At 51.6% G+C, this 15,135-nt stretch overlaps 1 protein-coding gene across 2 annotated transcripts in view; it reads left to right on the top strand.

The window, feature by feature from the left end:
* The window catches only part of ATP9B (ATPase phospholipid transporting 9B (putative)), a 222,078-nt gene continuing 206,943 nt past the window's right edge, over positions 1 to 15,135 (top strand). For both annotated transcript variants that reach the window (XM_032310715.1, XM_032310714.1), the window contains exon 1: positions 1 to 203. In XM_032310715.1, the coding sequence (XP_032166606.1) occupies positions 88 to 203 (116 nt within the window). In that variant the 5' untranslated portion in view covers positions 1 to 87. The remainder of the gene's footprint in view (positions 204 to 15,135) is intronic.

Here is a 15,135-nt window from a genome sequence, read left to right as displayed (position 1 = left end):
GGCCCCGACGCGCTGGGGGCGGGCCCGAGCGCGCGGCGGCGCCTCAGCGGCGTCGCAGCGGAGCGGGCGGGGCGGGGCGGCCGGAACATGGCGGACCAGATCCCTCTGTACCCGGTGCGCGGCGCGGCGGCCGCGGCCAACCGCAGACGCGCGGCCTACTACAGCGTGGCGGGGCCCGGGCCCGGGGCCGAGCGGCCCGGCAGGTGAGGACGCGCCCACGTCCCTCCGCCCGCGGCGTCCCTGACCCCGGGGCCCCGCAGCCCCGCCGGCGCGTCCGTCGCCGCCCGCAGGCCGCGGCCGCGCTCCCGACGCCGGCCTGTCCTCGCGGGGAGCCGCTGCGGGCGCCGCGTCGGCCTGGGCTGCGGGGGTCGCCCGCGCTCGCCAGCGGCCGGGGCTGCGGGGGCCGCTGCGGCGCTCTGTCGGGCCGGGCGGGCGGTGCGGGGCGCACCCCGCAGACCCCGCTGCCGCCCGGGCCCCGCGACGGTCCGGGGGGCCGTGAGCGCGCGGACGCGGACCCAGAGCGGGCGGGGAAGCGCGGCTGCGGCGGAGCCACGGGTCCCGGGGCCGGCGGGGCGTGCGCGCTGACCCGACGTGCGCCCGCGGGGCGGTGCGGCGGGGCCCCCGCTCGCGCCCGCCTTGCTTGCCGCTGAAACGGAGGCAGGTTTGCGGGGAACAGACTTAGAGGAAGACGACGTGCCGCCCCGCGCGGACCCGACGTGCCGCCCCGAGCACCCGCGGAGGCACCGAACTTCTCGGAGCCGCGCGGGAGAGCGCGGGGCGGGCGCGGGGCGGGCCTCCAGCCGACTCCCCGCTGAGCGCGGCGCCCCAGGCGGGGCTCGACTCGCCGCCCGAGGTCCGGGAGCCGACGGGCGCCCCCGACGCTGCACGCGCTGCGCCCGCGGAGCCGCGTGGTCCGTGTCCAGCCGTCGCCGCGTCCAGCCCTCCGGTCACCGCGGCCCTGCCCCTACAGGAGAAGCTGTAGCCCCGACGCGGCCCGCGGTTCGACCCCGGCGACCTGAGCCGGGTTTCGAGCGCCGTCGTTCTAGCGGGTGGCGACGGGCTGCCGGGGAACCTGCTGCGGGGTCTGCGCGTCGTGCTCGGCCCCGAGGGCCACGTCCCTTTCCTCCGTCGTGTCACCCGTGGCAGTGCTTGTGTCGGTAGTTCGGGGGGCGCTGGGGACACGGTTCCTGGGAACCCGCCCCTCGTCGCACAGGAGGTTCGCCCCGCCGCCCCGCGCGAGCCGGGCGCACGTCGGGATCCCCGTGTCCTCGGGATCCCCGTGTCCTCCGGGGGCCGGCGGCCCTCGCTGCCCCGCGCTCTGACACGGCCGCTGTTCGGCTCCGCTGGCCTCCGGCTGCCTCGCGCTCGTCGTGGGTCTGTCGCACGCGGGTGTCGCACGGGGCGCCCGCGGGTCCCGGACCTCTGCCGCGGCCGGCTGTGGCTGCGTTTGTTCGCGTGTTCGCTTCCGACTCATCCCTCGTCACACTCTGCTCCGCCGGCCGTGTTCGCGGCGGGGTCTTCGTGTCTGTGTCGCAGGGCGCGGGCCGCGGCGCTGTCGTCGTGGAGCGCGGCGCGGACACCTGCTGGCGTCCTGGCCCCGTGAGCGTCTCCCCGCCGGGGCAGCAGAGCGCGTGCCGAGCCTCCGCGCCAAGCCCCGCGTGCGCCGTGCGGAACCGGACGCGTCTGAGCGCGGCTCGGCTCCGCGGCCGGTGCTCCGCGGCTCTCCTCCAGCCCTTGGTATTGGAAGCGCTTTCCGTGGCCAGTCTTGGACTTTCCTCCTCCTCAGAATGTTTGCATCCCCGTCCTTCTGAAGGATGGCGCGGTGGCTCCGGGGTTCCGGGGGCAGGCCTTTGGTATTAGCCTTGAGGACTGGGGGCTGCCCGCCCGGCCGGCGCGGTTCCTGCTGCGGCCTCATGCCGCTGCTCTTGGTGTGTCCGCGCGGGTCACGTGCCATTTCCCTGACAGCGTTCACGGTTGCATTCGTCTTCCGTGTTCACAGAGTTGATTGTGTGTCTTGCTGTGGATGTCTTTCGCTTTATCTCGTTGGAATTTGGTAAGTTTTTAGTCCCTGCGGTTTGGTTTCACCAAAGTTAGGGAGTTGCTTCAAGGACCCTGGTCTCCACCGTCGTCGCATCCTGCAGGTACTGGGGTGGCGCGACTGCCGGCTCTGTGGTTGGTAACTCCGTAATTCCCGTGGGTTCCCCCCGCCCTGGTTTCTTTTGCCTTGTTAAGATTGTGTGAGTTGTCCTGATTTGTTGCCGGATTGCCGGATTCTGCCCTTTGTCATCTTCAGTCTTCTGTTGGTCTCCTGCAGCGGCGGATCGTGTTCACCATCCTCAGTTGTGTAAGTTCTCTTTGTTTTCAGAGGATTTGGAATCGGCTGTTGAAGCATGTTTATGTTCGCTGCTTAAAACGATCACCCCGTAATTCCAGTATCGGAGTGAGTCTGAGGTTTGGTGTCTGTTGATCATCTTTTGCGACTTACACTGTGAATCTTCTGTTCTGGGTAGGACTGGATTTTTTATTTTATCCTGGACGTTTTGTCTCTTCCTTGTGGAGAATGTGGGTTCTGGTTGTAGCTCTTAATTCAGCAGCTGAGCACTGTGTTTAGGCTTAGCCTGTAGGTCCTGGCCTCCGCCTGTGGGCTGTGAGTCCCGTGACAGTTTAACTTTGTGCTCTGATTTTTGTGTGCTTGGTTTCTGTGGTGTACAGCGACTCTCCCTCATCTCTGCTTCTGCTGCTGAGAGGTCGAGGCCCGTGTCTCGGTAAGAGGAGGAATGGTCAGCCCGCGTGACGAAGACGCTGTTGGGGGGGGTGGTTGTGGTTGTATCCGCTGTGCACGTGCCTGGCTGTTGCATGTGTCTGGTTAGGGGAGGAGTCTCCGCCCCATGGTGGCCATTCCAATTCCTCTTGCTGGTTCCTCCTGCTGCTCTGGGCTCTGGTGGCACAGAAGGGGAGTTCAGGCCCTAAATAGAAACGGTTAACTGGACTGGCCACCTCTGAAGTGGTGCTGTGCTTGCTGGTGCTGCCTGGTTTCCCTCCTGGTGAGAGATGGGCGTCTCAGGCTCATGGAGACACAGCAGCTTTCTGAGGCTTCTAACCTCTTTTTGTGGCAGGGTTCCCCTGACTGGTGCTGCCCAGATGCACCAGTGTCCCGTGACAGCACAGGGGAGTCTTCGGTCCATGGGGAAGGATGCCATTTCCCACAGCACGTGTTGATCTGTCTTGCCGGTGGTGGTGGACGCTTGTACCCTCCAGGGGAGGAATGATTCTTCTGGGCTGCCTTTTCTTGCTAGGCTGGGAGTTGGGGAATGAATGCCAGGCATCTCTCCTTCCTTCTGTTGAGTGAGGGCATGTAGGATGTCCTGCTACTGTGTAATTTCTCCGGTCCTCGGTCCTAAGCCAGCCCAACCCTCTTCCTCTTAACTGCTTCCTTACCACCTTCCAGAGCTCTCCTTTGCTTGGCTCTTGCTTTGTTTGCAAGCTTAGAGCTGGTCTTAGCTAAGAGGTGCAGGAGTTGGATCTGGACTGGAAGTTGTGCTTTTACATTATTTTGTGACGTTTGGTTGTCTTTGATCATGGTAACATAGGGTAAAAGGCTTAGGAGAAGACACTGTGGCTCTGTGCTCTGCTCATTCCTCTCTCCGTACCCTAGCATCTCACCCTAGAGGCACTTCCTTTGGATTCTTCTAGCTGTTTCTCCTGGCGTTTAGAATCTCCATGTTTCAGTGGCTCTGTCAACATCTAGAATTGCTTTTCTTTTGAAACCTTCCATTATCTCAACCCCACCCAGGATGGAATTAGATGCCCCTGCTGGCTCCTGCGGACCCCTGTTCCCCTCAGAGCAGGGCTGCACTTGGCTAAATGTTTCTCTTCCATGAATAGGAGGGCGGTGACTGTCAGATTTTACCCCCATACCTGGCCTCATGTGATGGCTTGGAAAGTGTTCCTTCTCTCCTGCTTTCCGGAAGACATCAAATAGAGTTGCTGTTAACTTCTTTAAATGTTTGGTAGAATTTTCCAGTGAAACCATGTGGACCTAGAGATTTCCTTTTTGGGTGTTTCAGTTTACAGACTCCGTTTCTTTAATAGTTAACTAGGCTACTCAAATGAGCTGTTTCATTTTGGGTGAGTTGTGATTGTGCCAGTTGAGGAATTGGTCCTTTCGGGAAAGTTGCTGTATTTATGAGCATAGAGTTCGTGGCAGTCTCTCACTACCTTTTGGATGTTGTTTCCTTCAGATGGTGGTGGTTTGTGCCTTCATTGTTTTGTTGCTTAGTCTCACTAGAGGATTGATTTTTTTTTTTCCCCCCAAAGAGCCATCTTTTATTTTTATTTTTTCTGTGGTTTTCTTTTGGTTTTATTAATTTCTGTGCTTTATTTTTTCCTTCTTTTTGTTTGCTATTTAGGTTTATTTTTGTCTTTTCATTCTTGTTTCTTATGGTGGGAGTTTAGATTATTGATTGGAGACTTTTCCTCTTTTTTTTTTTTTAAGATTTTATTTATTTATTTGACAGACAGAGATCACAAAGAGGCAGAGAAGCAGGCAGAGAGAGAGGAGGAAGCAGGCTCCCCGCCGAGCAGAGAGCCCGATGTGGGGCTCCATGCCAGGACCCTGAGACCATGACCTGAGCTGAAGGCAGAGGCTTTAACCCACTGAGCCACCCAGGCGCCCCTCCTCTTTTTTTAATGTAAGCATTTTGTGCTGTAAATTTTCCTCTCGGCACCGATTTACATGTGTCCCACAGACGTTTGGCATTTCGTTTTACTTTGAGACTTCCCCTTTGTCTCGTGGGTTACTCAGGAGTGTGTATGGAAAATTTGCGGTCACTTTGCTGTCACTCTTTTCTAGCAAGATTGCTTTGTGGTTAAAGAACATGCTTCGCGTTATTTCATTTAATTTTGGTGGTTTGTTTGGTGACCAGGAATGCGGCATAATGGTAAGAATTTCAGGGCCCAAAAGAAAATGGATTGTGCTGTCCTGGGGTGAAATGTGCTGAAATGTTGATTAGCTCGTGTGGGCTGTCTCGGCCGGTTCACGGTCTAGTCATTCTCTTGGTCACGGAGGGCGGGTGGTTGACGTCTCGACCTGTAATTGTGCATTGGTCTGTGTTTGCTCTTGATTTTATCCACTTCCACTTTACTGTTTGTCCGTCTGTCATTTGGTGCAGACGTAGTTGGGCTTGCTCTGTTTTGACCCACCAAAGCTCTTTACTATTGTCTAATTCCCATCTGTCTCTAGTATTTTTGCTCTGGGCTTTACTTTTTCTGACATTAATTCAGCCACTCATGCTTTCTTCTGGTGAGTGTTGGCCTGGCATATAATCTCCCGTCCTTCTACTTGCAGCCTCTTGTGTGTGAGGGGAGTTCCCTGTAGTCAGCATACAGTCGGGTTACGTTTTGTATCTATGCGCCTGTCTCTGTCTTAGGACTGATGGACTTAGATCATTCACGTTCCGTGTGATGATTGACAAGTTAGGGCTTATATCTGTCATTTTCCTTTTTGATTGCTGTGTTGTTTCTTTGTTTTCTTCTTCCTGTTTTTCTGTGGGTTACTTGAGCATCTTTAGGATTCCATTTTGATTTACCTACGGTGTTTTTCCACTGTATCTCTTGGTATAGATGTTATTTACTGCTAGTTCTAGTATTTTTATTTTTTTAAAGATTTTTATTTATTCATTTGACAGAGAGAGAGATCACAAGCAGGCAGAGAGGCAAGCAGAGAGAAAGCGGGAAGCAGGCTCCCGCTGAACAGAGAGCCCGATGCGGGGCTCTATCCCAGGACCCCGGGACCATGACCCGAGCTGAAGGCAGAGGCCTAACCCACTGAGCCACCCAGGCGCCCCACCGCTAGTTCTAGTATTACATTATACGTATGTGACTCATCGCAGTGTTCTGGGGTTGCTGTTTTACCAGTGTTAGTAAAGTGAAGAATCCGTATCTCTTTACATCCCTTTACTCGCCCCTGTGGGTAAAGTAAGTACCTTGTACGATTACATAAATACTTTACTTCATATGGAAAAGTACGTAAGTATTTCCCTTACCTGTGACTACAGTTCCACGTGAGCCAGTGTTAATTTTTGCTGTCTCTCGGACGTAAGCTAGAAAACTCGAAAGGAGAAGAAACGCCTGTTACATGGACCCATGTTTTCACTGTTTCTGTTCCTGAAGTTCCTGGATTTCTTACTGTATTATTACTGTTCTAAGACTTCCTTGCTACTCGTTTCGTGTAGGTCTGCTGAAAGCAAATTCCCTTAGTTTTCTTTCATCTTAGGCGGCCTTATTTCACCTTCATTCCTGAAGGGTAATTTCACCAGATACAATGCAACTTGTGGTGGACTGTCCTTTTTCTGTTTTAGCACTTGGAAAATGTTACGTTCCTTCTTCTGGTCTCCGTGACTTCTGATGAGAAATCTGATGTCCTTGGATTGTTTTCTTTTCCCGTGGGTCAGATGTCATTTCTCACTCCTTCCAAGCGTTTTTTCTTGTCTTTAGTTCAGTAGTTTGAATATTATGGGTCTTGGCATGGATTTCTTTGGGTTTATACTGTCTGGGGTTCACGTAGCCTATTGGATCTACAAGTTTAATATCTTTTGTCAAGTTAGAAGTTTTCAGCTATCATTTGTCTGAATACTTTTTGAGCCCCCTCTCTTTCAGCTCTTCTAAACCCTCTGGAGACACCTTGTGTGACCTCTTCCTGTGTCTCAGAGGGGCCCGAGTTTCTCCTCATTTGTTTTAAGTCCATTTTCCCTCAAGATGGGGTGATTTCTGTTGTTCACTCTTCAAGTTCATTGTTTCTCCTTTGTTTGTTCTTTTCTGCCCCTGGACCCTATGCATTAAGTTTTCAAATCTCCATTATTGTATTTTTTAGTTTTAGAATTTCCTTCAGATTCTTCTTCCTATTAGCTTTCTTTGCTGAAATAGCTGTTTGTTTGTTGTCGTTTGCTTCAAGTACGTTTGTAATTGCCCACGGACACACCTTTACTCTTTACGTGGGTGTTCTAGAATCCTTGTCAGATAATTTCAACATAGGTGTCCCTTCCATGTTGGCATCTGTGGATTATTTTTCTTTCAGAAGCTGAGATTTCCCTGGCTTCTGGTATAATGAGTGTTTTTTATTGTATCCTGGACATTTTGGATATTATGCTTTAGGCTCTTTCAGCTCTTCTCTGTCTTATCAGGCTTCCTCTGACCCCGCTTGGGCCTGGGGGGTGGGGAGGCAGGATGAGGTGGTGCGGCTTTGTTACTGGCAGATGGGGTGGAAGCTAGGTTCCCTTTGACACCTGGGAGAGGAGGGTGCCCCTTTCCCGCTGGGCGGACATGGGTCTGCAGTGCCCATGGGGCTCTGCCGTCCTCCCCAAGTCTCCTAGGGGCGGGAGGAGTGCCTGATTGTTGCAGCCTGCGGCCTCCTCCAGTATGGCCTGGGGCCTTCATGTCTAGGCTCCCATGACTGTGGTAGGGATGGCAGGAGGGCCCGGGCTGTTCTCAGGGGCTTTCTGGTTTGTGCCCCTGGCTTTTCAGGCCGCCGACTCTCTAGTACACAGCTGCGGATGAAGGAGGCCGAAGGAGCACATTGGGACGCCACTGTTGTGTGCCCTCCGGGGTCTGAGGTCTCTCCGGGTCTGCCTCCGCTCCTCACCTTTCCCGCGTCCTCTGCAGGGTTACAGGTGCGCTAGGGCGGGTGCGGGTTGGGGGAGGGAGTCTTGCCCTGGAACGGGCAGGAAGGAGTCATTTACTTTTGTTCTGGTTTTGTCTTTACTCTTTTGCTTTTAAAGTCAGTCTTATTATTTATTTTTTCATTCACTAGCAAGTTGTTTGGATACGGGTCTCCCATGTAGAGTGTAAAATGCGGTGTTCTCGTGCCCTCACGGGTGAGTGCGGCCGCCCCTACAGGCGCTGGGTGTCCCAGGGTTTGCTTTGCCTCCGAGAGAGCCTGGCCTGGTGCCCCACTTCGGGTCACCTCCCCTCATCTCTGTAGGTATGCTTATGGCAGTAAGAGGTCCTTAGCAAAGCTGGTTTTAAGAGTACTTTTAACTTGATACATAAGAAAATCTCTCATTTCATACTTCAGAACTGTAAAGTGAATAGATTAAAGTTTATATCAATATTACGGCTTTTCTAGTATTTCTGTTTTGGGAAATGTCTGCTATAAATTAGAACACAGCTAAAAAATAGATTAAAAAAATAAAAAGGGCAAATGCAGTCTTACATTTCCAGGAGTAAAGGTTTATATTACGAGGTCTTTTTCCTCCACATTGGCAATGGATAGCTAATTGGTGGTTAGGAAAACAGCTTTGATATGGACTTTTCTTGCTTTGTAAGTTTTAAAAGGCTTTTTTTTGGACCATATAAAAATGTCATTTTGTGTTCATATTGTATAAGGAATCGTAATGTATTTTAAAGGTTCTCAGGTTTTCCTTGGAGTGAAATTACTTTCAGTTCATTATAATCATACCAGTTTAGGACACATGTGGTTAAAATATAGTGATCATAGATTGTTACAACTTGTATAAAATTTTTCATCATTGGGTTTTACTTGAAAATTTCAAGGGGACGAATTAGATAGGATTTGAGTGTCGTCGATACATGAGGATGTTCTTGATTCCTTTGGGGGGGGGGTTGGTTTTTTTGTAGGTTTTTTTTTCGGAAGTTATTAGGTGAATGAAACGCTGTGTCCCATGCATAATATTTAATAGTTCAGTAAGAGTATAATTACTTTATAAGATCATTTTCTATAAACGAATGTGAGGCATTGATTTTCTTCTTGTATTTTGTATAGCTGGGTAAAAGTAAGGTGTTTGTGAATTTGACTTTCCATTTCTGTCTCTTAAATGGCGCCTCTGTCATTGAGACCATCTTCACAGTGGAAAGAAGACTGACTGACACCGGACATCATTTTGTTTATCTGTATCTGTTAGTGCCTTTTCTTTGCTTCATGATGCAGTGTAGCTTTTGGCCCTGCCTAGAGCCATTTGCAGTATTATAATAGTTAAACTTTAGTGTTTGAGAAGAGATTCATGCTGAGAACAGATGGCTAGTGTCTGATTATCTCTAAAATATTAGTGTGTTTCTTGATAGAGGCAACACAAATTTTTTAATGCTAGTTTTCTCATTCTGAGTGTCTATACACAATTTTCTCTGAATCTTAAAAATTGTACAAGTATGATGATGATCTAAAAAATACCTTGCTAGTTGTAAAAGATCAAACTTCTGTTTTTCTGTGATGATTCACAACTGAAAAGGTTTTTTTCAAGTACCAATGGCTCTTCCTTTTTTGTTTTTCTTTAAGATTTCGTTCATTTATTTGAGAGAGGGAGAGGGAGAGAGAGAGAGGGCGCATAAGCAGGGGAAATGGCCGAGGGAGGGGAGAAGCAGACTCCTGCTGAGCAGGGAACCCAGTGTGGGGCTCCATCCCAGGATCCTGGGACCCTGACCTGAGCTGAAGGCAGACGCTGAACCAGTGGAGCCACCAGACGTCCCTCCTGAGTGAGTCTTAAGGTAGCATTTATCCAAGTGCTCAGGCCCAGGACTCCTTGGAGCCAGAGACATACTTTTAAGGATCTGTAGTTCACTTGAGCTTACGAAATTCTTTAAACCTGCCAGAAAAGGTATGTTTCACTTCATCTTCTACAACTGACAGTTATTAGCACGAAGATAGATGTGGTGATTATGAACATCACAGTTTTAGGAAACTGGATTATGTGTCCTGAGCTAACTGGCCACTTAGCTTTTAATTTCTGGATTGGTATTTACATAATACTAGATTTTGTACCATTAACTCTAACTTAGAAGCTTGTTTCCATTTATGTGTAGTGTTGCTGTCACATCTTATGTCAGGAGATTGGCACTGAGGCTTGTTAGGGAACGCCGCGGAAGAGGAGTCGGTGGCTCCGAGGTTACCATGTACAGAGTTCACGCGGGTGGCGGGCGTCTCTGGGCACGAGGACTGACTGGCCCTTGCCTTTCTTGCTTGTTTTCATTGCTAAGGTCAAGGTGTGCTTTTCAGGCAGTGCTCTTTTGTTCATTTTTCAACAGCTATTCTGCTGTCTGTCTCCTCTGCTGTTGTGGGAAGGGAAGAGTCCCAACTTCCCAGGATAGGGTTTTGCTGCTTGTTAGTGACTCATCAGTGACACACTTGAACTTGGAACTGTGTTTGGTGAAGGAAACATGCGCATTTCTTTATAGCACTTTGTTTCTTTGTTTCTCTACTTTATTAACATGCAGGCAAAGGGGGCAGTGTTTATTTTTCTTAAAGAAGGCTTAAGCACTAGGCATGTTTTAAATGGTTTCTCCCTTTACTATCAGTTGGCTTCTCAGGAATGCTTCTCCTCAAAATGGAAACAATACGGCTGTTCGAGACTTAATGTGAGTTTAAGCTAGTTATTGTATTGACCTACTTTTACTTTTACTTAGATACATGTAAATTATGCACCTTCTAGTACTTGAGTGTTTTGTTGAAAGTTCCCAATTTTTCTAAACCTTTGGCAGCAGCTAAGAGCGCTGTCTCCATTTCTTCGTGTGGCAGTACTCTTGGGTTTGGTATCATCTGTTCTGTCGTCTTTGTTCACATTGTTTTTACTCGTTTTAAAAATATGTTTCCAGAATTATACTTAATTGCTGGAAACGTTGATTTTTCTTGAGTGACAAACCAATTAAGTGTGTATGACACTAGGCAACAAAGACACTTAAGATTTTCTGCTTATCCTGTCTCTGAAAAAATCCATTATTCATCATCTTATTGTTTTTAAATACTGAGGTAAAATTTTCAATACAATAGGAAAATTGCTTTGGAAATGGAATAAATTGCTTGCCAGTTCAAAGGCTCCGTCTCTGAAGTGGAGGTTACTAAACATGATGCTGGTTATGTTCATTATCCTTCAGACTCTTTGTACTACTTTTCTAGCGTTAAACTTGATAAGATTGTGACTTTTGCTAAAATGCAACACAGTAGCTCAAAGAACTTAATGAAAAAGAGTGAAAATCTCATTCCATACACTGTATTATAATATATTTTAGGAGCACTTTGAATTTTAATTGCATTTTGTATACATATTCGTTTTCTAGTTGACGATTTTAAAAGAAGTGAGCTGATGCAGAGAACAAGAAAAAAGGAATTTTTCTGAGGAAACCTATTAACTCAGTTTTAGGCCCGCTACCTCACGGATGAGAGGAGCTTTTGCCTGAGCGTCTAAGATGGTGGTTCTCTTGTTGTGGGGATGTTGTGTGGTCTTGTGGGTGGTGCCTGCAGTGAGGCGGCCCTTGGGGCCGGTGGGGGTGGGGAGGACAGGTGCCGCCTCCCTCTCCTGGCTCCTCCAAGTGACTCTCCTCCACTGACTACTGACTGCTGTCAGCGACAGTGTGGTTGTCGGACACGTGTGACCAGGTCTGGTCACTGATACGGAAGTCTTCCGTGCTTTTTGGGTGGACTTTTTATTTTTACTTTTATTTTTATTTTTTAAAGAGTTTATTTATTTGACAGACAGAGATCAGAGGCAGGCAGAGAGAGGAGGAAGCAGGCTCCTCACCGAGCAGAGAGCCCGATGCGGGGCTCGATCCCGGGACCCTGAGATCATGACCTGAGCCGAAGGCAGAGGCTTAACCCACTGAGCCACCCAGGCACCCCTTGGGTAGACTTTTAAGCAGCATAGCACAGTAACGGTCGTCTTTGTAGATCAATCGTATATACATTTTTCATGTTTTCAAATATTCATGTTGTCATAGGATAATAACTGGAGCTTGTGCTTAAAATTTATTCACATTACAAAAAAGAGGCCTTTGATGCATTGTCACAAACTGTCCTCCAGAAGAGTTGTTCATGCTCTTACCAGCCATGAAGAGAGACTCGTTAGCCAAGATTGGTAATTAAGCATACGGAGTGCTAAGAATTCTTTCTTTCAATTGTTTTGATTTGCGTGTTTTAGAAGTTCTTTTGAAAACAAAAATTATTCCTAGCGTTAAAACCTTCCACTGGCTTCCCCTTCCAGTGAGAGTTCGAGCGAGACTCCTCCCGCTGGCCAGCCAGCCTGCCCTGGGACTCGACCCTGCCGGCCTCCGCGGCGGCATCCGCCGGCTGCCCAGCTTCCTCTCCAGTCCTGGGCCTTCTGCAGCCCCTTCCAGGCCTCGCGGCCCTCCGTGCTGGGCTCCGTCATGCTCGTGTCTCCTGCTGCGACTCCGCTTCCTTCTGGCCCTCTCGCCTCCTTTGCGGCAGTCTTCCTGGCACGCCTCCCTCTGCCAAGGAGCGCGCCCGCTTGTGTTGGTGCTGTCTATCCTCCCGGGGCTCCCCGCGGCCCTCAGGACAGCGCCAGCCCCGAGCATCCCCGCACGGGTGTGTGGAAAGGGTGGGGGTTCCCGGGGCGGCCGCCCGTGATCTCTGCAGACAGCTGTCTGTCTCGTTTATGAACTGTCTTTGCTTGTCTGTCAGAGTGTTCGCTTGTTTACATTTTATTTACGAGGAATAGTTCTCTGTCTGTGCTGTCATGTGTCCCCCAGTTTGTCATTTGCTCTCAGCTTTTCTTATGGGACCGTGCGGAATCCAGGCCCCTGGGGCGCCTGGCTGCGGGAGGGCGCCCGGGCCCGCAGCCCCCTTCTCTGGGCCTCGCAGTGCAGGAGGCCTGCAGGGGTTCTTTTTCCTTGGGGTTTGGGCTCCCCAAGGGATCGAGCTTGCCTGAATGTGCCTGGTGGCGCAGATCTGGCTTTTCCAGGGTAACCACACTGACTCCAGGGCCTGATCTGTGGCAGCCGGCGGGAGGAGGAGGGGAAGGGTCCTTGTGGCGTGTTCACCAGACGTCGGGGTAGAAACCAGCTTGGAATGTTGGAGATGTGGATAACCCCATCGGCCGGGGGTTACGTGGCTGCTGGGGAGCCGGATATCAGCAATATTTACCGAAATTGTTCCTTTCTAAGAAAATTCTACCGGACACACATAAAAATTACCGTCTTAGCCGCATCTCCCCGAGTGAGCGGTGCGGTGCTGTCCTGCCCTTGTGCCGCTGTCCCCATGGCCCGCCTGCAGGCCTCCTGCCTCTTCCCCAGCCCGAGCTCTGCACCCATAGATCAGAGCTCCCCTCCAGGTCCTCGTACGCAGCCTCTGTACCTCCGTGTACCTCCGTGTTTGTGGAGTTGACTGTCGTCCCCTGGTGGGAGTAGAGCCCTTCAGGGTCTGTCCCCTGGTGTCTGGCTCACTCGGCTGCGCGCCACGTCCTCACGCTTCTAGCCTCAGCACCGTCACAGTCCCTCCTCTTTCTAAACTGAGTGATGTCACGTCACACGGATCGACCATATTTGTTTTGGAAATTTCCGTAATTTTTCTTTCTTACAGTAAAATTTTTCTATGTTGATTTTCTAAAACTAGGAATGAAATGAACTTATGTGAGGTGCTTCGATTCTTGCCTGGCAGTTTCAGCAGACACTGGCCGCGGGCGTCTGTCCTTCTTCCTCCTCTCAATGCGGAAGGCGGGACAGGGGGTCTCACGTGTGCGCTCACCAGCCCTCCCTTCGCCTCGCCCTCTGCTTTCTCTCCTGCCCTCCCTTGCCCAGGGGCTCACTGTCCCTTGATCTTTGTGGGGATGGGTCATTTGAGCACCCAGCTATTTCCTCAGTAGCCTTCGGTCGCGTCCTACTCTTCCTCCCTGTGCACCCACTGCCGAGGTCCACGAGACGCCGACCTGCCTTCCGGGGTCTGGAGGTTCTCCTGCTTCCCGCTGCGGCGCCGAGACTTCTGTTTGTCTCGGGTCTCGGATCCCTTTATTTACCGTCTGTCCCTCTGCTTTCCAGCTTCCTACATTTTGTCATAATCTCTCATTTTCTGTTCGGTAGGTTTCAGCCTTAAGAAAAAGCAGTATCTTTGGTACTGAAGGTAGATCATGTATTTAATCTTCCATTTTTATGGGAAACATTTTCTTCTCCTTTTTACATGTGTGTATGTCTGTGTCTCATCTTTCAGAACACACTGCTGTCTTGGGCGGCCTGGACCTCTCGTCGCTCTCCCTGTGGGAGTTACTGGCTGCGTGCGTGATCTCGAAGCAGGCTGCTTCTGTGTCCCGACTCCGGGTCCAGGCTCCCCACGGACAGCTGTGGCTTGGCCTGGGCGGCTGGCAGGCCTTCCTGAGCCGGGCGCTGCCCTCCTGCCCTCCTCCGGCGGGCCTTCGCTCACACCCTCCCCCCACCTGGACGCAGCCCCCGCAGCCTGGACTCCAGCGGCACCCCTGCAAGAGCCAGGGGACCGTCTTGCCCGCTGCCACCGCCATCGTCGTCAGTTGACAGCCAATGAGTCTGAGCCCCGTGACGCACGGGCCGGGTCCGTTTCGGACCGTCGTGTCTTCCGCGTAGGCACGCACGTGTTGGTGCTCAGCGAAGAGTTGATGGGGTCCCTGCACCCCCCGTGGCCAGGGGGCTTGCAGAGTGTCTGTTCCGCTTCCTGTAAGGCTGACGAGAGGTGATCTTCCGTGGGGTCCTCAGTCTGATGGACTCTCTGTACTCCGTATTTTCAGAGGCCTCGTGGTTTTTATTTTTCATATGAAATCTTGGGAGGAGGAGAAGGGTTGGGGGGTTCACGTTTGCTAAGCATCCGCTCACCATCTGCGCAGCCTCATTCGCCGCTTTACGGTGTGAGGGCGGGTGGTTCCGGGACAGGTCAAGTGCCGGTTGTCACTTCCCCTCGATGTGTAATTGTCACTGCCCTGAAGCACCGGGTGCCCCGGAGAGTCTGGGCAGAGGCTGTCAGCGCTCTGTCCTCTGCGAGCAGGGCGCCGCTGTCTGCTGCCGACCCGCCTGTCCTGCCACGGCTGCTTCACGGGAGAGGGAAAGAGGAGGGCTCGGGAGCAGGAAGCAGGATTGTAAGCGGACTCCGAATACGAAGAAAGCAAGACCACGTCACTGGTTGTGTTAGTGTCCTGTTGCTCTTGTAAAATGATCATCTATCTAGTGGCTGAAAGCATGTATTACTTCCCAGTTCTGCCGGTCGGAGCCTCACGGTCTCCCAGGGCTGCAGTCAGGGTGTCGGCATGCTGGTCTCCTGCTGTAGGTCCCTGCAGGGGCTCGAGTCCCATGTGGTTGTAGGTTAAAGTCCTGTTTCCTTGACCCCCAAACAACCCTCACACATTTTAGAGGTCTTACAAATCAGCGTGGAAGAGATGG

The sequence above is a fragment of the Mustela erminea genome, chromosome 13 (genome assembly GCF_009829155.1).
Source record: "Mustela erminea isolate mMusErm1 chromosome 13, mMusErm1.Pri, whole genome shotgun sequence".
Lineage (NCBI taxonomy): Eukaryota > Metazoa > Chordata > Mammalia > Carnivora > Mustelidae > Mustela > Mustela erminea.
This window is presented reverse-complemented; position numbering and strand designations above follow the sequence as displayed.